Source organism: Salminus brasiliensis, chromosome 7, assembly GCF_030463535.1.
Source record: "Salminus brasiliensis chromosome 7, fSalBra1.hap2, whole genome shotgun sequence".
In the NCBI taxonomy this organism is placed as follows: Eukaryota; Metazoa; Chordata; class Actinopteri; order Characiformes; family Bryconidae; genus Salminus; species Salminus brasiliensis.
The window spans coordinates 24626169-24653377 of record NC_132884.1 but is presented as its reverse complement, the minus strand read 5'-3'; the positions used below and the strand labels follow the sequence as shown (position 1 = coordinate 24653377).

Sequence of the window (27209 nt, the reverse complement as noted above, 5' to 3'; positions counted from 1 at the left end):
TCTTCAGTCAGCGTTTGAAGACAGTAAGTGACTCTGCCGTTCGGACACTCAGGGGAAGTTTGTTTCACCACTTTTTAAAAAGCATAGTAGTCAGATTATTATTTCTGTTAATTGATGGTGAAATTTTCCGGTCAGAAATGAAAGTGGCATCATATCATGCCATCTCTGTGTCTAAGCATCTCTTCCCTGTGCAGTGGCCGCTGCACTCCCACCATAAAGGTGAACTACATTGGCCTGCATGTTTGGGGGCTAATTATCACACACACACACAATTACACTGTTTATCTTGAAGTGTTTTTTTTTTTTCCTTTTAATGAAATGGCTTTGTGGTGTTCTGCTTCATGTTATGCCTCAAGGCATTTTTTCCATCACATTTTCTTCTTCTCTTTCTGGTTCTTTCCCACCATCACCATCTCTTTATCTCTGTCCCTTTATTTCTTTTTTCCCCCTTTTTTTTCATCCTCTCCATTTGTTCATCTTTTGCTTTTTTTCCTCCATCGTAACAAATGCATTCTCTTGCTGTCAGGGCTCATTTAAATATTTGGGGAGAGAATGCGAATATATAAAGAGAGAGATATTAATATTTATTCTATTAGCCGAAGTGCTTAGGTCTGTAATTTTGCACCGTCCCAAAAGCACTGTCTCAGATATGATGGATAGCATGCCGTAATTATGGACGTGAAAAAGTGCTGATGACGGCAGTACAGGCGAGAGGCCAGCGATGGATATGCCAGCGGAGCAAGGGTTAAAGCGCACTCTCATCCTCTCCATTTCTCTCCCCCTCTTTTTTTCACTCCATCTCTCTTCTCCTGCCTTGTTCTCGCCATCTGTCTCTCTGTCTCCAGATCGCGCTGTCTTCCCGCTCTGCCTTTTCCAGCTTCTGTGCTGCAAATCCTTCCACTTTTCCTCTCCATCTCCATCATTCTTTCCCTCTTCTCTTTCTCTCACCATGCATCTTTTCCCTCTACGTACTCCCATTCTGTCTTTCCGGTCCTGTTTTCACTGCTTGTGTTGCGCTCTCTCTCTCTCTCTCTCTCTCTCTCTCTCTCTCTCTCTCTCTCTCTCTCTCTCTCTCTCTCTCTCTCTCTCTCTCTCTCGCTCTCTCTCGTGCTCACTCACTCTCTCTCTTCCTCACTCTCCCTTTCTCGCGCGCTCTCTCTGTAATGTAACATTGTAAAATGTGCTGACTCGTTCTGCTTTGTGGCCAGTAGAAAGCTCTTCTAATAGGCCCCAGAGACTTTCCAGCCTTCTTTAAATCAAGTGGAAAATTGTTAACTTGTGCTGGTATAAAGATGTTCCATCCACTTCTCCTTTTTTTTCACGCATCTCCTTTCCCCCTCTCTTTCACTGCTTTTATGTAAATGAAAATGTATGGGTGAGCAGGGTTGGCACAGGCGAGGCCTTTCATGTGTTTTCTTTGCTGAAAGAGGCAGCTATTCACATCACAGTTAATGAACCTTCTCTTAGTGTCCACCTAACAACAACCTTATTCTTTCCCATTACTTCACAGCCTGCTTCAGTAGATGCACTCCATGGGACTAAACTGCTTCTGTGTTTCTCTAACTGCCTGTGACTTATATAGAGGCCATGACCTATGGAACAAAGTCTAGCAGTTCCTTTACAGTGTATACTGGCCCACCAGCATATAAAGGATTAATGTCAAATACATGCCGTTTTGTTATGTTCAATATCTGCTTCTCTAATTCTGAGCTTTGCGGCTAATGTGGCCAACAAGTAATAGAAGATTACACCCACCAATTGGAATTGTACAAACTGTCAAACTACATTGTTACTTGTATCTCAAATGTTTACTTATGTGGTTTCTGACACTGACACACTGTTATCTATTTAAAAAAAAAAAACTAAAGCAGCATTATGTAGAATTTTACTGTTATTTAATAACAACTTTATAATAAATTAACAACAAAATAATTGTGCTCCACTGACCTGTAATAGGCATGATCTACTCAACATGACAGAAACTGCACTGCACTCAAACAGGTCAGGAAAATGATCTCCAGAACTGCATAAGACTGCATAACTTGGTCATACTTGTAAAAACTGTGATATTACTTTATCACGTCAGTCCTCTGGCTCTGTTTCCTTCCAGTGATGGTTTTGTATCTCTCAGCTTGTCCAGAAATGCAAAAAAGCGTGTCCTTTAGTGGTGGCTTAAAGTGCAAATTTCACTTCCTAACTGTAGGAGGAACCCAGGAGCAAGAAGTACCAATCTTTGCCTGTAATGCTGCTTTGATGGAGTATAAGCTTCTTTTACTTGCTAACTACAGTAGCCTGTAGCTTGAGTAGAGAACTGAAGAACTAACATTGGCCACCAAACAGGTCTTAGCTGATTTAACTATATCTGTGATGAATTTTGTCTGTTGTCTGTTTGTCTGTTTGATATAGTGGGTAACACTATCGCCTGGCAGTCTAGTGTTCAATTCCCTGACTGGGCAGGCACGCCACGCTACATCATTAAGAATCCCTGGGCAAGGGTGTTTGGAGTGTCAGCCAAATGCCATAAATGTAAACTAGTTTTTTGCTCTGACGCCACCTTTACAACATTGAGGATTGTATAAGTATTAGTAATTTAGTTACAGGATGGGAAGTAGGGATTTTGGTCAAGTCTGAATATAAAGAGGGCTTTCCCCCCACACCCTGTTTCAGACCTCTGAATGAGTGACGCACCAGATCAACATCATCAGTCAAACTAGAAACAAATGGGTGTTGAAAAAAATAAAAAGGACCCAAATGCTCCTCAGAGATGGGGTGAAATTGGAATCGACTGAGCTCAAGTGGAGAAGGATTTAGCAAATTGGAGCAATTAGCCACGAGGGTGGTGAGTGATGATGTTGTCTATAGGATGATGTAGGGGGTATTAGGGAGCAGGACTTATGGGCTGCGATAATCTTGTCCCACGAGACACCTTCTATGTGTGTGCGTTGATGTGCATGCATGTTGGTGTGCACATACTTTTGCTTAGGAAAGTTCTTTTTTTTTTATTGCAAAAATTAATGTTCTGTTGTAATGTTGTGCAGGACTAGTGTCTGTCTTATGTGTGTTCAGCAGCAAGGAAGACTGTATTGCATGCATGGAATAGTCCTGATCTGCCATTATTGATCGTGTCGATTTGTGAGTCATTGAATGTTTCTCTTCTTGAAGGATCATCTAAAAGGGGGAGTAAGAAGCAGAACCAAGACCAGCTGCACAGAACAGAACAATTTAAGCAAGAATGTTTCCTTATTTACTTTTAGTAACAGCAATTTCATCATGAAAATTATGCACGACTTGAAGTTTGGTTAGACATGTAGATTGACCTGATTTCATAATTATCTTCAGAAACATACACTCTTAAAAAAGTGTTCTTATTCTAAATTGTTCCTTAATTGGTTCTATATACAGTTAAGTGTAAATCTTTGTAACTTCTTAGTTTGAGGCGAGCCTTCTCCACCCTTTCTATCTACATTTATTCTATTATATTCATGTCTGGGGCCTGGTAAGGCCATGGCACCCTCTCAAAGCGGCTTTAAATCATTCCTTAGTTGACTTGGATAATTGTCTTATTGCAGAATCCATCCACACTTCATTTCATAGCTTCATTTCATAGCTTTCTGGCCCATGGTAGGAGACTGTGCTCCAAAATCTGTTGATATTGGACTGCATTCATTCTTTCATTACACCTCGAAAACATTAGTAATCCTCTACCATGTTTTACTCTGGGATTGGTGGTGTTCTCCTCATAGGTATAGTTTTTGTTTTTGTCTCACCACACACCTCACCACCTATGTGAATTATAACCAAAGGTTGTACATCTGACTACTTAATGTTGCGAAATGTGGTAAGCAATGGCTTCCTGCATATTTTTCTCCTACACTGTCCAGACTTCGATGTGGCCTGTTAATTCCATTTGCTTCTAAGGACTTCTTTAAGTCTGCTGCTGTTTGTTTTGGGTTCTTGCAGAGCTCTCAAACTATTTTCCTGGCAGTTCATGTAATCTTCCACTTTTTGGTAGAGTCTTTATGTCCACGTTTCTTCCATTCCTGGATTATGGTCTTCAGCATAGCTACTGGTATCCCAAAGCACTTTGATATCTATTTATTATCCATCTCCAGCTCTATGAAATGATAGTCATTTCTTATTGAGACCTTCTGACAGCTGTTTGTTCCTGAGACTGCTCCTAAAGACATACCTTCACGCAAATTGTTAATCAAGCATTTAATGCGGGCATTGCTTTTTTAAGCTTAGAGACCTTATATAACATTTCAAGTTAGATAGTTTGAATGTTTATCAAATTCGAACTTTTGAGCTTATTAAGAATTAATGGTCAACGTAGATTGAGCTGTTCTAATCTTAAATTCATTAACATTAACCATAATTCATAATTCATTTCAAGTTCTCAGAGGACAAAAACACCTTTAAATGAGTACTAGTGCTTTACATGTAAAGTAAGATTTTTTTTTGTTTTACTGTTGATCAGTATGTCTCTTAGCTCATGAAAATCTAGAAATCCAGTTTCTCATTTTTAAAAAATATTTAATTTCATTTAAGTAAATTAGTATGCAAACAATATCAGCATTTAAAAATATAAAAGCTTGAAATATTTGCATGTAATAAATATATCACTTTGCATGTAATAAATATAACAGTTTACCTTTTTTAAAATTATCAACACAAATGAACTTTTTCACAATGTTTTACATTCTAGATATGCACCAGTATTTTGGAGAACAAAGTATATAAAAGTAAATAAGTAAGGTTTGGGGAAAAGGGTTTCGTGAGTTAAAGACCTCTTTTGTTAGTACTGTGTAGAGCCTGTTAGCCTGTTAGTAACTTTCCCCTGGAGCACAGGTTTCTTTAGCAATAGAGAAATTAATGACAAACTAATGGTAAATATAGGAATTCCATAATAACATTCTCTTTGCAGAACGGGGTGTGTATATCAACCTGGAGCTCACTGTTTGTCCATGCTAATATTCTGTAATCTAGGAATTGTTCTAAGTTTCTTGCAGATAAATTGCATCAGCTTTATTGGGATTTCAACTCTGGATTGCGTTCAGACTGAACTCCTTCCCTTTTGATTACTCTTAAATTCTGGTACTGATCCGGAGCTTTTTAAGAAAGTAGTCTGTATAGCTGGTTTGATATTCTTCTTGTAAGCGTGGAATAAAATGCTCATCTGATGGTTGAGTAAATATCAGCACGGTTGATGGACTGAACATTGGTCTGAATTGTACAGTGTGTGTTAACGGATTTGACATGGTTGTTGTAGCGGCTGGAGATTTAGGTCTGTATGGAGAGTAGTTACTGGACTGCTTGCTGTACGGGGTGACGGAGAGTCCACACTGTTCCCGGAAACACGATCCTATAGCTACTCACCCGCCCCCCCAACACACACACACACACACACACACACACTTACTTGCTCTATTTCAAGAGCACATGCGCTCTCTATCTTCTCACACACACACATACATCTTGCGCCCCTCGCCCCATAGTGGGTATAATTAGCTTTTCTGACAGGTGGAAAGGATCGGATCTCCTGAAGAATGAAGCTACCAATTTACGCCCATATTACACAGGCACACACACACACACACACTCTCTCTCTCACCTACTCTCACTTATTCACTTTCCTTTCCACACAGGCACACACACTCTCACTCACAGAGAAACAAACACACATTTTGCTTTGACTTATGTACAGATGTCTACCATTAGAACCCGTAACATCCTTGTCATAAAAAAACTGGAATTGTGACTCTTTATTGGACGAAATTTAACATTTCATGTTAATGTGGTAAATTTATTTGGTACATTTGAAGCATTTCTGTGTGATCCACTCCTCGTCAAATGTGTGTTCACATAATGTGAAAGACAGTTTTTCAAATGGAATGATTGGGCTTTGATAAGACAGTGATAACATATATAATTGCAGACCATTAATGAAAAATTGCTTCCTGCATTGATGACAGAACACTTATGATGATTACGTTTTCCCCACAGTGTAAGAAGAAACATACTCTTGTGTGTCCGGAGTTCTCCAGCACTGGTGTGTGTCCCAAAGGGTCCAAGTGTAAGCTGCACCACAGACAGAGAGCTAAGCGCACTGGATCCAGCCTCAACTCGGGCCCGGCCAAAAAGGCACGCAGCAGAGACTCAGCAAAAAGGTCAGGACAGTACCAGTATCTCCCATCAAGTAACATTTAGCAATTCTAGAACTACACATAAAACCTCAATGTGTGTCTAAGGCTAGGAAAATTATATAGACTGGCAAATGTGTGATATACGTGTGTGTTTGTGTGTGTGTGTGTGCGCGCATATATAAGTGACAATAAGTGTAAGTAAAGCATGTCAGATTTTTAATGCAATGCTATATTTCCAGACCAGACTCAAACTTGTCAGAGTCCACTGAGGCAGATGAGAGCACTCCTAGTTCGGGTCTTCCTAAGCTGCCCTCCTTCATCTCGCTGTCCAGTTCCCCAGACACCCCTGAGGCTGCTGACAGCCCCCCATTTCCCACTGTAGCAGGAACAGAGGCCACAGGTGAGACTACCAGTATGTGCAGTATACATCAATAAGCCTTTCAGTTAATACAGTGTGTGTATATGTGTGTGTATATGTGTGTGTATATGTGTGTGTATATGTGTGTGTGTGTGTATATGTGTGTGTATATGTGTGTGTGTATGTATGTATGTATGTATATATATATATATATATATATATATATATATATATATATATATATATATATATATATATATATATATATATAGCATTTCTGTTGAAGCAATGTAAAGAACAACTGTCAAAACTGCGATGGCAAAAACAGAGGTACAAGGTTTTTGCAACATGTATTTGAGCAGCTGGTTTTTGTTTTAGTTATAGTGGTTATATGGTAGGGGTAGGTCAAACTCACATTAATTAAATGGAAATGAGGCCAGTTTCCTATACAATATAAATACAGTTATATTGCTTGTTAATATATAAATATATATCAGATGGATTTTATATTTTTATAAAAAAAAATATAAAAAAGCTTTTTCAACTTCTCATTTCTTTTTTTTTGTTAAAGTAATGATTAAATATATTTTAAAATGTCAAAGATTGTACTTTGTGTGGGGATATAATGCTCAAGAAGGAATATTAGTAGTAATATTCCCATGTGTACAGGGGTTTAATGGTTCAGGAAGGGGCTAATCAGGTATCAAAATAGAATGCATAGGGGGTATAATGGTTAGGGAAGGGGGTAATAATATTTAGGTTTGTTGTGGAGCATAGGCACAGCTGAAGGTGGTGCTGACAGTCTGACTGATAGAGGATTACAAGAAAGGGGCCCCATATAGTGTGCTTGGTGACACACACTCTCTTTGCATGGTGACACACACTCTCCTTTATGGTATAGTACACTTATGTTTGAACTGTCTTGCTGTCTTTGCAGAGAACTCCATACTGTAGAATTTTAAGATTTTTTATTTTACGATTGCTGCTTTCCTCCCTCGTCTCTTTCTCCAGTTGTTCTTTGACTTTTTCTTCTTTTAGCTCCTGTTGCTCAGGATCAGTTCTCATTAGCCTTTGACCTCACACTCACACACTCTCCTAACTGTCACTTACTCTATTTTCTAACTGTCATTGGTACAGTCTTGGGTCTCGCACTAACACTCTCTCTCTCTCTCTCTCTCTCTCTCTCTCTCTCTCTCTCTCTCTCTCTCTCACTCACACACACACACTCACACACACACACACACACACACACACACACACACACACACACACACACACACACACACACACACACAGACACACACACACAGACACAGACATTCTCTCACTTTGACCCGTTTACAAAATGTTTGAATCTCCACATAATCATAAAGCAGAAAACACCTCATTGGCAGTAGCTCCTCCAAGACTGTTCAGATATTAAATATTAATACTGTCTGAGATTTGTCACTTGAATGTATTTGCTTTTGCATTGTTTTTGTCTGGTATCTGTTACTTTTCAGGAAAAAGACAAAATGCCTTTTAATGCAATTGTAATGTAAAGACATCTTTTGGTCCCTTAATCGCTGCAGTGTTGCCACAGTGTTAAAGGTGGCATGGGTGGGATTTGGTCACAGGCACAAGCCAAAGGCAAAACTTCCTTCCTTCCGGTGAAAAACGTTAATAATTTACGACCGTAATAATTTTACAACAGCAGGACTGACTTAGTGGGGGTTCATTAAGGTACCAGTTGAGCTCTGTATGCAGTGAAAGATAACTTCGGATACTATCACCTTTTGTACAGAAGAGCCATTGAACTGTCAAAGTATAAGGTTCAGCCAGAAATGTTCTAAATGAGAAGAGCAGCCACTGGTTTAAATATATGAATGGGAGGTCTCATAATGCTCAACGTGGCACATCTTTATGGATAAAGTCCCACCCTGTAGCAAATAGAGCCAATAGGCTTGCTGGTTATGATGTGAACGGGGGATTCTATTCTAATGTTATCTTACTAATAAAGGTAGTTGGGTGGAAATACATTAAGACTACAGTTACCATTGGGGATGTCCAGATTAGTTTTTTTTTTTTTGTTTTTTTTTTGCCCCCGATCTGATCCATGTCTCTTAATGCAGCTGATACTGATCCAGTTTGATCTTTGTGTATCTAAAAAAGTTTAGCTGCTGATTAATACTGAAGTAAAATCACTGTTTTTTTGTAACAGTCTCTTTAATTAGACATTCTGGACTGATTTATGTAGTTTATATTAAATCCTAAAAGTATTATAGTGCTTTTTAATATCTTCCCTTCCTGACCATTCACTTCCCAGTTCCTTTAAAACACTGCAGACAGGTTCTCCTGTTGCTAAAACAGCATTTCAGTGATTGTTTAATAAAGATATATTTCAGATATTATGTTCTGTTTTCATGCTCCACTGTAAAATTGCTCTACACTGCACAAGCTAAACTCTTTTATTTACCTCCTGAGAACATTCTTACTGCTGCCGGCTGGGCAGTAATGCCCATTAAAGGCACACAGAGGACACCAAGTTACACTCTGAACATTGAGCTTTACAGTGAATGAATATTGCAGTTGTCAGTGGACAATGCTTTCCATTTTCCATCTTTTGCCATCAGCAGCTGCAGTGGAGTACTCTAGAAGCTTAGGTTACACACATTCACTTTCTCCAATGCTCATTTTTGCCATTCCCCAGTGCCCTAGTGGGAGGGATTTGTGTGTCCATATTAAACAGGAGAAAAACATACTCCGCCTCTACAGTCACATTCAACCACTCTTACAAAGGTTGTACTCCACAAAAACAGTAACAGCCCAGGTGACTGTGGTGAATAATCTGTGTCTACTTACCAGTGACCTCTCCCTGATGTAACTGCACACGCACACATCCACACCAGAGAGAGAACCGTTAAGTGTTAGTAATGAGTGCCCAATCCACCTCTGTGCTTCATTAAAGTGAGCCAGATGAACTGCCCTCAACTTTGGATAGATTAGCTTAGACCTAATGCGTCACAGCCTGTCTCTCGCTCTCACTCTCGCTTGCTCTCGCACTCTCAGTCTTTAATGTGCTCCCTCCCTCTCTGTAATTTCATATGATTAATGCTTTATTTGGGTGGAATAGTAAAAATGGAATTTTGTCAGGCAAAAGACACAGCATGCCTCAGCTCTTGTAACAAAAATCTGCGTCTCTGAAACTCCAAAACATAAAGATAAATGTTGTTTCAGGTCATTTTATCATGAAATGTTATGGTGTAAATGAGAGGAGGTTTTGATATCAGGGCAGCAGTATGTTCTGTGATCTAATCGATTTTTTTTTTTAATGTGTTAAATCAGATTTCTGTAGTAAACAATAGTAATTTTCACTCTTTGACAGTGTAAATGTGGCAGTTGTTCTTTACATCGTGTCACAGTTTTGATGTGGATCAATAGAAATGCTTTAAAACAACCCAAGATTTTTTTTTCCTTGACAAGTTAAGGTTTTTTTTTTTCTTTTCTTGTTTTACACGAGAGCAATGATGTATTTTTTATTTTTCCAAAAAAAAAGAAAGAAAAAAAGTTGTTTTTGACTTCAGTTTCTTCCAGATTTTCCTTCTTTCTCTTTCACCTCTCTTTCTCTATCTCTCTCTCACTTTTGTTGCTTTCTCTGTTCTGCTTCCTCACTCTGCTTTCTTCTCACCCCTCTCTCTGGAGTCATTGCACTCACTCAGTCTGGAGCAGTCACACGTTGCTGTTCTCACTCGTGTGTCATTGCAAACAGGGATTTTATTACACTGCCTCCTTTCATTACTCTGGTTTGTGCCACTTGTTTCTTACATTTGTTCTATGGATGTTTTACTACTTGTCCCTGCTCAGTTTCATATTGCAACAGCACATTTGGCACAAGCCTTAACTGAACCAGTGCCACTTTGCTGCCAGAATGGGGAAATGAGCATAAAGGAACTGTACATAACTATTAGGAGCGTCATTTAGATTTCAAAAGAAGGAAAAAAGCAGTTATATTTGACACACTATAAAGAACTGCCAGATTCAGATCTCAAATGTCAAATGGTGAAAAATGGATATACTGGCATATCCATGATACATATCTTATTATTCCAAATATATAGAACAGTAGTGCTTAACATGTAGTACTGTGCAAAAAGAGAAATTATTTAAAAGCAGGGATTCCATAAAGATTTTAAAGTGTCTCTTGTTTTCCTTCATGACGTACACATATACTCTTCTTTGACATGTTGCCCTTTTTCTGCTTCTTGCGCTGTAGGGAAGAAACTGCACATCAAGCCTCGCTTCTAGAAATTTCCAGAACTATGTGGCCTTTTCAACACACAGCTGATGGCTAGAACAGCAGGAGTTCCCTGGCTCAACTGCTGCATGTTCAGGATTCAATAAGTATATTTTTCAGAAAAATTATCCCAAGACGATAGAGTAAAGAATGTCTGTCTGCCTAAACATAGAGTAGACCAGATTTTTTAATTTACCCAGAAAGCAGTGTGGTATTGCAAGCGCATTAACATAATAAAGAACAGCAAATCGTAATTTACCATTTGTTTGAGTGACAGCAGCCTCTGGTCTGCATCCAGAGTTTCAAAAATGTATCTTTATGCTGAATCACGTGTTTCTAGCATTGTCTGCCATATCACTAGGCTTTCTATCTTTTTGAATGTAAATCAGTGTTGACAGCTATATCTCATTTGTGTTTATCACACACAGGTGCCCTTTTGAGCTAGTTGATCTCAGGGACTCTCTTCTCTGCATGTGTCACTTTTAAAGCAATCTTAATTTGAGTTTTTATCATAAAACATGGCATGTTATCAGGCAGTATTTAAGTTTGTGGATATTTGTATTTGAAACAATGAATTAAAGCTGTTTTGATTGTCTGTCTGGTTTATTTTTAAGTAATTAGACAAAACATATGAAACAGTCCTTGTCATGAAATTAAGCTGCAAAAACAGCATGTTTTGAATTCATCATGAGTGTTATGCCACAACCTCTATCAGAGTTATTGTAGTAGACAATGCAACATATTGTAATTGCTTAGCTTTTCAAACGATCCAGTTATATGAAAGGAATCGCGTAAGATTTGGTACAAATTTGGCAAACTTTTTGAAGTTTATTCTGTATGTTCTAGACCGAACTGCTTTTTGATCAAAGCCCAGATTTAGGGAACAGAGGTCATTTAAATATATCAGTTTTAAAGGCACAGCAGCAACAACAGCCAGTGTGTCATTTGGAGATGGCACGTAATATCGGGCTCTGTATGGCAGGCAGCTGGCAATGCGCTATGTTTTACAGTACAGGAGTTATATTGTAAAATATGTTTCACCCTGTATCACTTTATTATTCAATTTGAGAAAAACTGTCATAGTATTAAAGCACGCCTTCACATGCATAAAATCTAAGTAAAAGAAAACTTTTCAAATTCAGAACAGTAGGATCTGAAGACAACACTGCTATCTAGTGGTCAGGGTTTAAACACAACACAAAATAAACCACTGCCTGCTGTCTGCCATGAATCTTTACGTGTAAAATATTAATTGCAAATCTGTATTATATTTTTGAGAATTGACACACTATGGCAGGACATGATATCGCAGTACTTTCATTTTATATTTAATCAATATATTCTCTGAACTCTCACACAAATTCTGGAACATGGAACAGACATTATAGATTGATGTCCCAGACAGGGATTAAGTCTAGTCCGTGACAATTTTTATTTATTGTTTTTTTTATTTTTTTATGAAGAATCCCCATTCAGAACGCTGTCTTGTCCAGGACTAGTCAAATATTCTGTTAGCTACAAATAATGCATTGCTGGAATTGTGTATATTGTCAATTGGTGCGTAAAATGACAAAAAGGCACAATGTAGGGGGTTGTAAATATGAAGAGAGCTGTTAATCCATGCAGATGTTCAGTAAACTATGAGTGAAACATCTCTAAGTCTCTTTTGTTGGACTTTGAGAATGAGTGAAAGCATGTGATCCTTCTCATCCATCCTCAGCTCTCTGCTTCTCTCTCCCTCTGCTGCTGCTGTAGTGCAGCCTCTCCAAATCCATCACTCCTCATTTCTGATAGTGTCACTTTTTCCTGCCTTCTCTACTGAGGTTTACTTGCGAAAGAAAGCAGCTGCACATACTGATAAATATATATTCTCTCTCTCTCTCTCTCTCTCTCTCTCTCTCTCTCTCTCTCTCTCTCTCTCTCTCTCTCTCTCTGTTAATGTAATTAGTGTGTTGAGTGATAGAGAGGTGGATGCTGGATGATGTCTGGTGTGTAATCCTTTGCTTCCCCCTCACTGTGCACCAGCCGCTGATATTTAGACTATTAATACTCTGTTTAACCAAGGCCTTGCGCTCCATGACAAACGACCACTGGTCGCTACGGGAAACCTGGTTAACCGCTGCCGCCGGCAACGACAGGGGGCATTAATACAGCGTGGTGAGGGCTTCGCTTCGGAGCACCACACACTCACACACCCTGACAGGCCTGCCTCCCTGTTAACGAGATAAAGGCTGTCGGCCTGATGTACTGTACACACACACACACACACACACACACACACACACACACACACACACACACACACACAGAAGCTGACACAGAGGAATAGAGCGAAAGAAAATTCTGCACCCCTCTCTATTTCACTTTCCTCACTCTATCCATCTCTCCTCCAGTTGTGTGTCATGTAGAGGAATGCTTTATATGGAAGTTGATGGTGTGTTTGTGACAGGTGTGTTTCAACAAAGAGCAGATCAAGCCATGATGCATCACACACACAAGCAGTGCACAGTGACCGCATGTTCGACAGCTGGCCTTTAGAGTGATTTAATCGGAGGGGTTTTCTTTAAAGATCAACCACAGATCTCACTTCTTGAATGGGATGAAGGAGTAGCTGTGACAGGACGGCCAACGAAAAAGATTAGACCGGTCTAATAGTCATATTTCATTGGAAGGCTCTCAAAAGATAAAAGGGCCCATATCGTGGAAAACTGAATTTGCCTGGTTTTTGAAGAATTAGATGCAATGCGTAGAGCTCTCCTTTCCACCTTTATTGATAGTTACCTGTTCAGCCCACAGCAGCTTCAGCCAGCTCCATCCATTCCCATTATACAGAGAGTTTTAGTCTGGACTGCTGTTTAAAGGATTACCATAAAGACATTCATTCACAAATGGTAAATCTTAATGACACAGTAACAAAAACAACCTTCTGTTTAGATGAAAAAAGGATAAATACTGCTAAGAGATTGCTAAATCAACACACATCATGAATGGGTCTTTTTACAGCATGTTATTAATACACCTTTAAAAGCTGGTGAGGGTAGCCTTCAAGGTTCTTTAGTAAAGGCAGTGGTCCCTAGAGAGCCATGATACACAATATGTCCAAATGATTGTGGACAACTCTTCTAAAGAATGCATTTAGTGACTTTAAGCAAATGCACACGCACAGACACAGCTTGTCTAGTCTCTGGTGATAAGCATGAACCTATTGACACCGTGCCTAAAGTCAGATGTGGGCTAGAGGGGTATGAAGCCCCCTTCCCAGTATTGAACTGTGGAGCAGTGGACCTGTGTTCTCTGGAATGATGGATGGTGCTCAATCCAATATTTTTGGGATGAGTTTGGGAGTTGGGGATGTGCTGGGTTGGTGATCATCCAACATCCTTTCCACCATCCATTGCAATCATATACTTGCAGCAATGCTCCAAAATCTAGTAGAAAGTCTTTGCTGGACAGTAGAGACAGATACCCCAATAAATAGACTCATTTTTAAATAACCTTGATTAAAAATACAATGAATGAGCATGTGCCAATGTCAATGTAAATGTGTCTCAATACTTTTGTCTATACAGTGTATCTGAATGCTTAAATGTTTTTTTCCAGGTCAAGTGGTTCTTCAAATACCTCAAATAAAGGACAACCTATTGTAGGTAGTTATATGTAGAACATATTAAATATGGTTCTAGCACTAAAGGTTTATGTACGTAAAGGTAAAAAAAGTCTTTGCCTTTGTCACCTAAGGACGCCAGAGAGACGCATACTCTCATATTTTTGTATCCATTTAGGGAGAATATACATTTTCAATGATACCTTTTGCTCTATGTGTTTAAGTGCATGCTGCTACAGAAAGGGTAACTACTTCTAAAACTTCTTAATTGATATATTAGCAGAGGGAAGTATACTTTATCTATCACACTCTACAAGCACTGAAGAGTTACCACTTTGTTGCCAACACAAAAAAGCACATTCTCCCAACAGGACAGAGATACACAGCAATCACTCTTTCTTTCCTCTCCCTCCCCTGCTCTCCCTCCTTCTCTGGCTCTGACGGTGGGGATGGAAGTGCACGAGACAGATGTCTGCTGCTGCTTGTCTCCAAGCTCAACGAGCTGCTGAGCTCGGCAAACTCTAATTAAGATCAATATTTCAATTTTTAGTAAAAGCGAACACGAAACAGAGGGAGAGCAAAGAGGAGTGGGGTGTGTGTGTGGGGGGGGAGACAACATCTATTCCTCTTCTCTTCTTTGAACAATCTGACTTGAATGGAAAAAAAGGGAAAGAATGAAAGGTCAAATGTAATTTTTCTCCACCTCGATAGATTGCAGAGGCATAAAAAAGACAAACTTATTACAACTCAGCAGACTCTGCCCCATCAATAAAGATCATACTTTCTCTGCAAGTAGTTATTCATTAGTCTCACACTCATCCTTTTTCCTTTTTTTTCTTCTTCACTCCCTACTTTTTTTTTATTCCTTGGGTGATTTCGTTTGATTTTAACTGTTTTTTTCTGTTTTACCATTTCCATTATTTTTGCAAACTGTTATGAAATAGTCCACTATCTCCACTAAGTGTCCAAAAGTATCCAGACAGTCTATTTCTTTTAAAGTGCACCAATTTCTGATGCAATTGCTACATAGTGTACATAACTTGCATAATCTTCATTTAGCACTGGCAATAGAATCGGATGCTCTAGAGCTCCAGGTATGCAAATCTGGTCTCTGAATCCATTTTCCCAGTCCTGGATTTGGTTTTCACTGAAAGTTAAGGGAACAGTTCAAGTCACTGATTGGCCACATAGTGTCACACCTGCCAAGGATTACTAAATCCAGGACTGGAAACTGGATTCAAAGTACAGAATTGAAGACCTGTGCTCTAGAACGACCTCACAAGAGCCTAAGATTACTATGTGTAAATAACCCCAAACCCGTAACAATTTATTTTATTTGATTTATTATTGTTGTGTTTGTTTTTTTCATATGTTGTTACTTGGGTTGCATTAGAATTTTTAAGAATATGTAAAAGCTTGTTATGTATTTTCACATGGCTTAAGCTCCAAAACAATGAGGCAAAAGGTGTGTAATTTACGTCTATGTCTACTACTATGACTTGTTTATGCTCAGTTCTAGCAGTGTTTCTGTGTAAATTAAATGAAGTGTTACACAGTGATATGTTACATGCAGCTAATTGCTAACTAATGAGCTTTAAGAACTTCATTCTGCTTTAGTACAAGGTTAAGTGCACTATTTTAAATAAGTAGCAAATAAAGCATTTTATTTGGACAGTAGACTTCATGTATTAGTAAATGAGATGATGATAATGATAAATACCTCAATTCGTTTTACAGCTCTTACGGTGGTTTATTGTTGCCTAATCATGTTGGTTTTCAAAAGTTGTGAGCAGTACATACACCCACTATCAGTCATGTCTCAAGCCATCAATTGAATGGGGAATGCTACACCATGCCTAATGCCAAGTTCCAACTAGAGCAGTATGAAGCAATCACTGTAAAGCTTTGGGCTACTGAGCAATGAAGCTGCATTCTCTGAAATCAGTGGTGGATCATTCCTTTGAGAACACCCAAAACCCTGCCTCCAATTCTAAAAACTAATATATAAGAAATAAATAATTATTCAATTAATTAAAAGGATTTATTTCTATGCAATTTAATGCTAATATTCTTAACATTACAATGAACTAAAATAAACTAAAGTGGCCTTGTTTATGTATCTCTAAATGGCAAACTTCTATTTTTCTTTAAAGAACAGAAATGATCCAATGTACATTGAAAGGTAACACTAACACCACTCTCACATGCCTAAAACATCCCATTTGAATAGTAAAATAACATCTTATGTGTCGATAATAATATAAAACGGATCGTTCTTTTTAGTCGCCTGTCTAATTCCATGCAACATCCTTTTCTGCATTTTCTATAATAATATTCTGAAGCTATAATACTCCCAAATGCCCAAAACTTGTTAATAACTGGCAGTGCAAATGGTTGATTTCCATTTTTACTTACTTTTTTTGCTGTGAACTTCAAATAAGTTGTTAATGTGTGAGCAAACATGTACAATTACTGCTGAATCTCTGAGCTGAGCTGCTTAATAAGCTTTGAAGGCCTACAAATGCTTGCTTTTCCAAACCTGCCTTTGATAACCTCCAGCACCTCACCTCACATCTTTCCCTTTGGTTAAAAGGGGGTTAACCGGACTAAATCCGCCACAGCGATTTCCCCCCTAACGGCCGGCCCAGGCTTCCCTCTCCCCACCACCACCACCCGCCGCCCTTCTCTCTTTCACTCTATCGCTCTCTTATTCTCCACCTTGGACGTGCTGATGTCCATTTCGCTTAAATCGCGAGAACTGCACCAGCAGCTAACTCCCAATATGCAAAGGCACAATGAAAGCCCTGACTTCAAAATTTATGTCTCAAGCCCTCGGCCACGTCCACACCCACCCTGCCTCGGCTCGCTGAATGGACCACGGCAGATCTTCTTAAATGTGGCATTTTTAAAGCGGACTGCTTAGCTTGGACTTTGGGGTCCACTCTTGCTTATTTGATAAAAACCCCCTATAATGACTTAGCGCACCTCAAATACCTTGATATGATTTGTCCCTTCATCTCATATTTTTTCTCCCCTTTTCCTCCTTCGTAGGCAGATTCGAGTCTTGAGAGGGTCTGTATTTTACTGTTGCGAGCTCGGCTAGGATATCTTACTCTGCCGCGTCAGGTTAGAAGAGGCCTCGAGCCCTCACTGCTTTTAGGCCCCCTGCTGCAAATAGAGGCCTCAGTTTACTTGTGGCTTGCATCAGTTACATTATGCAACCATCCATTGTCAGCTGGCATTTGTAAGCTTTAAAAAATCTGTTGGAAAAAAATGTTTCTCATGAAAAATTCAGCAAAATTAGAAAATGGGGTTATTTTTAATAAATATTCTCAGCATGCAGAGTGAAATTCGATCGTCTGTCCTATGGGCTTCACCTATGCATTGTTTGTGCTTTCCTCAACCTTGCATTGTAACCAAGCTGTCCAGTGCAGAAGGATGTGTGAGTTAGTTACCTAGACATCCTCATTTTAGAGGATTTTAAGGAACGTCCATAACTATGATATCTCTAGCATGGTTAAATATCCCTGTGGTAGATGATAGGAGGTGGGAACCCCATGTCAGCTTTGACTCAGTCCCAAATCAAGTCCTCATTCTGTACATAGTGAATTAGTATCTAATCCACAGAAGTGAGTCACCTGATCTAAAGGACTAGATTTACTGGAACATTGAGTCACTGAACCCTGCTCCAAAACACCCTGTCATATCACATGTAACTAAAACAACAGCTTCTCCTCTGATAGCAGTAGTTTCCCATCTATCTTATTACTAGGCATGTGTCCTGCACTCATTCCTATCTACATAACACATGGCTTGCTTTCACATTAACCATACTTCTTCATGATCTCACTCTTATCTTACAGTTTGTTTTACTGCTGTTCTGTTGTCTTTTGCGCTGTCCAAACAGACAGAATGGGTTCCTCTTTTGAGTCTTGGTTCCTTGGTTTCTTCATCTTGTTCTGGGGGAGTTTTTCCTTTTAACTGTCGCCACTGGTTTACTAAAAAAGAGGCTTGCACCCGGATCTCTGTAAAGCAGCTTAAGAACTATGTAATAGTGAAATACTGGCCTGGTTAGGTAGGGATTGACTTTAGCAATTGGATTTCTTTCCATACTGAAGTATTATTTTGGATTATTATCAAAACTGTGTACTCATAAATACATTTTACCCCTTAAAGTACTGTTACACACCTCAAAGGTTTTTCTCCTGCCAATCAGTTCAGTTATTGCATTTTACTGTTGATTGTTTTAATCAAATTCATATCACCATAAAAGGATAAGACCTACAACCTACAACGCTAACTGGTATTTATGTAAGGGCTGGTGTACAGGAGTGGATATTTTGAAAGGATATTTGGATATTTTCTTAAACCATTAAATAATGGCCCACAACTATGCTATACTGTGCTTTTGACTAAGGATGACTACTGGTGATTGTTCACATATCACACACTCCCAATTTTCTGGGGCAGTGGTGGCTCAGTTGTTGGAGCTCCGGGCTATTGATGATAAGGTTGTGGGTTCGATACCCGGGCTTAGAAGGCTGCCACTGTTGGGCTCTTGAGCAAGGCCCTTCACCCTCTCTGCACCCTGGGTGCTGGAGTTGGCTGCCCACCTGCTTCTGTGTGTGTGTGTGTGTACTCGCTGCCTTTAGTTCACTAGTGTGTGTGTGTGTGTTCACTGCCACAGATGGGTAAAATGGGGAGGACACACCTTTACCTTTTTACTTCACCCACCTGGGTGTGTCTTCTACCCTGCCATGGGCTGGTGCCCTCCCCAGGGGGGTGTCCCTGCCTTGCACCCATTGATTCCAGGTAAGCTCCGGACTCACTGCGTCCCCCTGATCAGGAAGAAGCAGATAAGAAGATGGATGGATGAATGTGTTTTAGTATAAATGCTATTATATTGTTTGCCAAGTATGATTTTGGCAATTAAGTAGATTTTTGATGCAGTGGTCAAACGTTCAGACATTCACTTACGTGCAGACAGCATGTTGTATGTGTTAGCATGCTGAGTGTGAGCAGTGTGTTTCTCCAGAATGAGGGTAAAGTGACAATGGGTACAACTATTAATTAGTTATTATTATAATTATAATTAGCTGAATGCATTCATTAGAAGGGGTGTCTACAAACATTTGGCCATACAGTTTATGTCTACCATTGTGTTATTAAAAAAGCATGTCCTGTATCTCCTGTGAATTTGTTACTTAAATCATGTACTTTTCATTCATCTTGGGTTGCAGTGGAACCGGAACCCACCAGAAATCCCTGAGCGCAAAGCAGGACTAGCCTCCGGACAAGGCGCAAGTCCATTACAGGGTACTTTGGACTTTTACATACCTCAATATGTAGAAATGTAGAGAGTTTTTACTAATGTGTATTTTTGGGCATGAAGGAGATCTGATCTGCTGTAGGTTACTGTGCGGAAGTGGACAACTTATAAAATATATATTTTTTATATTTTAATTGTAAGTGATCGAGTGGTTGGTGATTTGCTTGATGCATCACATACATCAGTTAGAGCACCACCTTACATTTTAGAGGCACATAGTGGGATGCCATTAAAAAAGGAGTCTGTTAGTGGTTTAGGACACTGGATCCCAGCCCTGGTCCTGGAGTGCCTAAACATTTATGTGTTCTGCTTGAACACACCCACTTAAACTAAGGACAGGCTTGTTAAGCTAAATGGTTGGTTTTGGTCTTGGAATCATGGAAAACAGTCACATTTCCAGAAGGTAGGAGGTAATCATGGACCAGGATTCCTGATTGGGCACCAGTGCTTTAGTGCTCATAAAGAACCATGTCTGCAATAGAGACGTTTGAGTGTGACGAACCAACCTCGACCAGCCTCTGTCGCTCCACTTTTAGGGTCATCAGCTATGTATGTAGAATTAAACCTGTATCCTGTTTCCCTGGCTGTGTCCCAAACCACATACTTCTGTACTTTACATACTACACTAATGAATGCATTTGTATTAGGAAGTGCACTTTGCTTTTTTAGATACTATGTAGTATAGTAGAGCGTGGATAACCACCACTATAATTACTGTCAGACATACTGTCTGCTGTTAAAGCTATATACCCAGCCAGAACGCATGTAAACAGTGACCTAGGGGTGCTGGCCCTAGATCTTCACCTCTATTCACTCCAGGGTGCTGAGGGGGGCTTTAATTATTTGTCGATCCAAGCAGATGAGTCGTGAGGCGATTAGGGGTTAATTGCGAATGAAATCCGGCGCTTCCCGTCCTAATGAACCCATCCAGTCGCAGAGCTCTCTTTATTATGATTTTATTTTCTCTCTTCTTCCGGTGGAAATGAGGATTGATTTTATCGCCAGATGTAACGGCGTAACGGGTGAGAAGTGAAAAGGGCAGTGCAGGAATCAGCACCACATCAATACTGGGATTGTTCTTAACCTTCCTGCACTTCGCGGAACGAGATGCCATTAAACTCATAAGTCTTGTTTATAATAAATTACAAAGTCCTAATTCTCCCTCTGTTTCCATTTACTGTAAGGGTGCATTGTCACTGGAGGTGGCTCAGAGCATGCATTTTACTCGGTTTTAAGCGCTGCTTTAGGCACCGTGGATTCAACTCTTACTCGTTAATAATGTAGATGAACAAATGATCGATTATGTCTTTTAAACGAATCCCAATTTTATTTATAATTGCTCTTGTGTTACAAAAGAAAGTAGTTTTATTCCATCTCTTCTCAACAATGCAAATTACTTATGAAATGCTGTTATTTAACCGTTTCAAAGACGCTCAAAACTGCACTGCATTTTACACAAGCAGGATAGGAGCGACATATACCCCTTATAGTGCGCTTCTTAATGAAATGTTACGGTTCTATAACCATGGCATCTTAAATTTCAACGTCTAAATGATTATTTGCTTTGTTAAATTGTTCCTCTCCGCGATGAATAACCTTCTGTATGTATCTCTTAAAAGAGTCTTGATTCTGAGGTTCAGCACCGGACAGGGTTCTGTTATTGTCACAAGACAATTAGAAAAATCGTGTCCTCTAAAGTTACTGTGGATTCCATATTGCATCAGGTAATAGTGGACACAGCCCCTCTTGTATTCTTTATATAGGCAAGCAAATGCATGAAATATCAGATTTGCTATTTTATACTAAAAAAGTATAGACTGACGCTCCCCATATACTTTTCTGAGGGACTATATCACTGTAATTTACCATTACGTTACAGTGATGATACATTTCAGTGTTTAATGCTGTTTCCAGATGAGCACTGAAACAGGTACAACTCTTCTCCTCTTGTGCGGACAGTCTCATTCGTAAAACTGCCGCTAGGGGGCGAGAAAAGGCAGCGCTCTGATGTATTTAAACACGGTAGACCAATGGGAAAAAGCCGATGGGGTCAATTTGCATATTCCTGCAGCAACCTCCGGCTATAGGGCGAACTTGAAGGAGCGCGCAGTGGCCCTTTCGCCGTGTGTGTTTTTTTTTTTTCCTTTTTATTTTCCTCCACCCGTTTTCAGACGGAGCTTTGGCTCCTGCATAGGGATTGGCTATTTGCCTACAGTCACATGAGGTCATCCCGTATGTCTGTGTCGGAGCCATGGCCCTGGTCAGTGTACACTACCATCCAATCCTAGTGCAGGGGGGTGGGGTTTTGTCTGAAAACGGGTTGGAAACGAAAAAGCAAAAACGCGCCAAAACAGCTGCCCCGCGCTGCTCCGGGTTCGCCCTATAGCGGGAGGTTGCTGCAGGAATATGCAAATTTACTTCCATCGGCTCCTCCTATTGGTTCACCGTGAACTGCGCGTGTATAAATACAACACAGCGCTGCCTGTTTTCGCCAGTAGGCTACTTGAGTGCTTAGGGTAGCGGTGGGGCACAGAGCTGAAGCTCTGAAAGGAACAGAACTAGAGAAAAACAGAGACATTGATCTACAGGATCTACAGTTTTATATTCCAAAAAGTGAAACAAAAGCGCGGAGAACAGAAGAGAAGGCACGCAGGTACCGCGGGATATCTGCTGACAGACTTTGTCACTGGGGTCCCGTCGCTGGAACTTACCGAGATTGCTTGTTGTTGTTGTTTTTTTGTGTGTGTGTGTGTGTGTGTGTGTGTGTGTGTGTGTGTGTGTGTTCCTGCTATGCTTCTTGGTACATTTCTGAATCGGCTGATCATTCCACCGGACTCTCGAGGAGAAGTCTGACTCAAGTCTGATATCCAGTCGAGTACAGGGAAGAGAACTTTCTGTGCCTCCTGTCCCGATGAAACTCCACATCTCTGACTTACAGCTTTTGTGCAGAAAGGACTAAAACAGTTGGACGGATCAGATAAACCACAGTCAAGAATCTTCCCTTTTTGTCTTTTTATTGTTTTCTTTCTGACGCCGAGGGCCGCTTCCTCCAGACGGCGCGTAACGGAACTGAGGGTACGCGAGGACAAGACAGGTCGGTCTGAAGTTTCAGGTTTCCGGTGATATTAACGGAGAAAGTTGTGAACAGGAGGAGCTGCCAGGTGGACAAGTTCACGCACACGGGTGCTTTATCCTTTACCCCCCACCCCACCCTACACATACTCACCTCCACCACCACTTTAAATAGAAGCTGTTTTAAAGACTAATCAGACTTGGGTTTCCCCTCTGTGTTCGTGCACGTGTGCTAACTGCCCCCTCCCCTCCCACCACTACTGCCATCCTGATCAGAGAAGGACTGCAGTCCCGGTGCAACACCACCAGCCCACTAGCACCTGCACCACCCTCCCTCCCCCCCTTTGCTTCCGAGGGCACGCGCCATCGCATGGACTGCCGCTGACGTGGACATGGCCGCGGATCTCGCCATGAGCGCCGGCGAGCTGCCCAACAGCCCCCTGGCCATCGAGTACGTGAACGACTTCGACCTGATGAAGTTTGAGGTAAAGAAAGAGCCGCCCGAATCAGAGCGCTACTGCCACCGCCTGCCGCCCGGCTCGCTTTCTTCCACGCCCATCAGCACGCCGTGCTCCTCTGTGCCTTCGTCGCCCAGCTTCTGCGCCCCGAGTCCGGGCGCCCAGCCGGGCCACAACCTCGCCAACGGCGTCGCTGGTAACGCCAACGGCGCCAACGGCAACGCCAACGGCCCCAGCGGCGGCAGCAATGGCCAGGTCACGTCCGGCAAGGCGGCTCAGCTGGAGGACCTCTACTGGATCCCCAACTACCAGCACCACGTGAGCCCCGAGGCCCTGAACCTGACCCCGGAGGACGCCGTGGAGGCGCTCATCGGCAACGCGCACCACCACCATCACCACCACCACCACGCGCACCAGGCATACGACGGCACGAGCTTCCGCGCACAGCAGTACGTGGGCGAGGACCTCAGCACGGCGGCGGGCCACCACCACGGCCACCATCACCACCACCACCACCACGGGCACCATCACCACGCGCACGCGCGCCTCGAGGACCGCTTCTCAGACGAGCAGCTCGTGAGCATGACGGTGCGCGAACTCAACCGGCAGCTGCGCGGCTTCAGCAAGGAGGAGGTGATCCGGCTCAAGCAGAAGCGGCGCACGCTGAAGAACCGCGGCTACGCGCAGTCGTGCCGCTACAAGCGCGTGCAGCAGAGGCACATGCTCGAGACGGAGAAGTGCACGCTGCAGAACCAAGTGGAGCAGCTGAAGCAGGACGTGGCGCGACTCGCCAAGGAGCGAGACCTCTACAAGGAGAAGTACGAGAAGCTCGCGAGTCGGAGCTTCGGCGGCGGAGGCGCCAACGGCAGCGCGAGCGGCGGCGGCGGCGCAGGCAGTCGGGACCCGTCCGCCGGCAACCACGGCAAAGAGTTCTTCATGTGAGAGTGATCTGTGTCTGACTTTTTTTTTCATTTCTCCTCCTCTTTCTCCTTCCTCCTCCACGCCAACGTGTTCATCATCTTCATCAACATTATTGTTACGTTTTTAAATCTCTCTGTGTGAACTTCACACTCTCGGTCCTTTTAGACGCAGTGAAACAAGCATGCACACGCCTGAGTTTGTGAGTCACTTGAGCGTGTGCGCGCCTGTAGACTATTAGACTACCACGGAGCACTGCGTCAGAAGTCTTAACATATTTAACATAGTGCGCTCTTAGAGAAGCTGTGAACTTCAACATGGGATCAGCAGTCAGACACATCACAGCAAGCATCTCCGGTCAACCATCCGGTCAATCAACTCTACTCAATCAAACAGCTCCAACCAATCGCATCCAATCAGACAGCTCCAAAAGTCTGCTCATTTTCTGCTAGCTAAGTTAGTTGAGAACATTGGGGCATGTTTCATCAGCACAGGGGTGCTTTTCTCAGTCTGACTGATTTTGTATTATTTCTGTTCATTCATTACATCACCGCACAATTTCTGTTGTTCTTTCTCAAACAGCAGCGAAAAGTCTTATTAACAGTCACTCAAACCCAACCTCATATCATGACTGAACTGTCAGTCATTTTAACTCGCTTCAATTATATACTCGTCTTATAACGGACCGACACGAGTCTTAAAGTCGTGGGGGAACTTATGGAACTGCAGTTTTATGATTATCATTAGTATCTCTTCTTCTATTTCTTTTTTATTATTATTATTTTTTTTGGACTGAAGAAGAAATCAATTACAAACAAAAACGGGAAATAGCAATACGTGGTCGTTTTTCTCCACACCCTCCTCCTCCTCCTCCTCCTCCTCGTCGGACAGTGTGTATGTGAGTGTGTGAGTGAATGTAAGAAAGCAAGAATAAGCGTGTGACACTCCAGAGCGCCTCGCAAACTTCAGCATTGCGCCCTCGACCCTGCATGCGGGACATGTACGGTGCTTCACCCCCACCCCCCCTCCCCCGCCCCCCATACACACCTGGATGAAAAGCAGCATGGCCCTTAATGCCTCCCCACAGACCTTCCTCCTCCTCTCCTTCCTCCTCCTTTCACTCTTTCTGTAGTGAAAACAAAAAACTATTTTAAAAGTGTGTTCAGCTGCGAGGAACTGCAACAGAACAAGACGTTCAGGACTGACCTGAGTGGAAGACAATCTTCTTTCCATGAAGGCGTTGTTGCTGTTGTTGTTGTTGTTGTTTTTGTTGTTTTTTTTGTTTGTTTGTTTTTTTTGCAAAGCAACAAAATAACGACACACGTACTGAACTGAGCCAGATTTAATTTATTTATTCTCACATGTAAATATGTAGAGATGAGTTTAGTGTGTTAATTTACATGACTCTTTTTTCCAAGTCTTCTCTCTCTCTCTCTCTCTCTCTCTCTTTTTGTTTGTTTGCTTGTTTATTTAAAACGTCTTAATGCAATGTTTGTATGTAAAAGCATGCAAATGGTCAACGATATTCTCTTCCTATCCATAAATGTACAATATAAAAGAGAAGCCTACTGCACTATGACTAGAAGAACTGAGGGGGGAAAAAACAAGCCCACATTGATTTGTATTGGATGAATGGTACCTAAGTTACTTCATCTGGGACAAGGACTTCGGTCGCTGCTATATTCTATGCATCCAATTACTCAAAAGCAGTTAACGATGTGATTCTGTTTGTGCTTAAAACGAAAACAGCAAACGAACAGCAAATCTCTTTTCTTTTTCTTTTTGTTGTGGGAATTAATGTTAGACGTGGCAGGTTTTAAAAAATAGCCCCAGCATCTCTTACAGTGTACCGATGGTGCATCACAGCCAGGCTCGACATAAACTAAGCAATCTTGTCGATCCGCACTCTGCAAGCAATGTGTCAAGCAATGTTTAAAGGTGATGGAGAAAAACGAAACAACGACTGTATTTCCCACAGTCTTGTCGAACTGAGTGTAACCTGAACATACCCGTGAAGCTCACTGCTCGTCCTAAAGCTCTCATCAACTCCATTGTTAAGTATGCGAATCGCGTCCATGCATTGCATTGCAGATAGGCGAGGACTGTGTGCAACGTAGCTGGAACTTTAATACTAGTTCTGACCATTTGACTGGCGTTCAGCTCATTTTTAGGAGAATGTGCAATAGAAACGACCCCCAGTATATGACACCAGTAAGGTCTCAGCAGCTTATGGAGAATCTAATGCTCTCCCCCAAACGCTCATCAGCCCTTTCGGCTGACATATAATGACCCGTTTTTTTTTTGGCCACATGCGATCGAGTCGTTCTGGCTTTTCTTAAGGGGTCTCTCGAACACGTAGAGCCCCGCTTTATTTGGGTTTTAAGTGGAAGTGGTCAGTGGAGCCTCTCTGAAGTTTCCCACTGAGTGCTGAGGCAGTGGCTCTGTGATTCAGTCACATTTAACAAAGCTCCTGAGAGAGACATGTGCTGGATGTGTAAAAAAGACTGTATATACGATTTCTATATATTTATTCGAGAAACATTTAATGTCCATAACGTGTCGAAACGTCTAAGCTCAAATGTTTCTGACTGGAATGTTGTTCAGACTCTTGTTTTCATAATGTTTAATAAAAAGTTCTGCCAAACGCGGTTTCGCTCTCCATCTCTGTTCCTGAAAGGCGTTAAAAGTCGAAATGAAATCCAGTTATTTGCTTGTGGGAAGATCATTTCACGTAACGTTTGAACGGTTAAATCCGCCAATAGAAAATAAGCCAACAATATTACAATTTAAAAAAGTATTAATGTTAGTCCAAATATAAGCTATAATATATAATTAGTCTGCTTCAGGTATAATTCTTTAATTTCGTATATTTGATAATGATGATGATGATAATAGCAATAATAATAATAATAATAATAATAATAATAATAACAACAATTCCTCGATTTAACTGCCGGTGGTATTTCTAAAATCCGATCTGCGGATTAAAGCCATGATGTAGTTTTAATTGACTATAATTTATTGATAATAACCTGCTTATGAAATATGTGAGAC

General features: G+C 41.2%; 2 protein-coding genes across 3 annotated transcripts in view; both read left to right on the top strand.

The window, feature by feature from the left end:
• The window catches only part of zc3h3 (zinc finger CCCH-type containing 3), a 69937-nt gene extending 58568 nt beyond the window's left edge, over nucleotides 1-11369 (top strand). Inside the window, exons 10-12 of one of the 2 annotated variants that reach the window (XM_072684295.1) lie at nucleotides 6004-6167; nucleotides 6383-6543; nucleotides 10754-11369. In XM_072684295.1, coding sequence (XP_072540396.1) covers nucleotides 6004-6167; nucleotides 6383-6543; nucleotides 10754-10785 — 357 coding nt within the window. In that variant the 3' untranslated portion in view covers nucleotides 10786-11369. Of the gene's footprint in view, nucleotides 1-6003; nucleotides 6168-6382; nucleotides 6544-10753 lie in introns of those variants that run through there. The other variant, XM_072684297.1, reaches the window with a different exon arrangement.
• Nucleotides 11370-23171: 11802 nt separating this feature from the next.
• On the top strand, nucleotides 23172-24179 carry mafaa (MAF bZIP transcription factor Aa). The gene has a single exon (XM_072683018.1). The coding sequence runs from the start codon at nucleotides 23172-23174 to the stop codon at nucleotides 24177-24179; it is 1008 nt and encodes a 335-aa protein (XP_072539119.1).
• Nucleotides 24180-27209: the final 3030 nt, after the last annotated feature.

Excerpts from the sequence above, each read along its gene's own strand:
- mafaa (XM_072683018.1), top strand. The coding sequence starts at position 23,172 with ATGGCCGCGGATCTCGCCATGAGCGCCGGCGAGCTGCCCAACAGCCCC.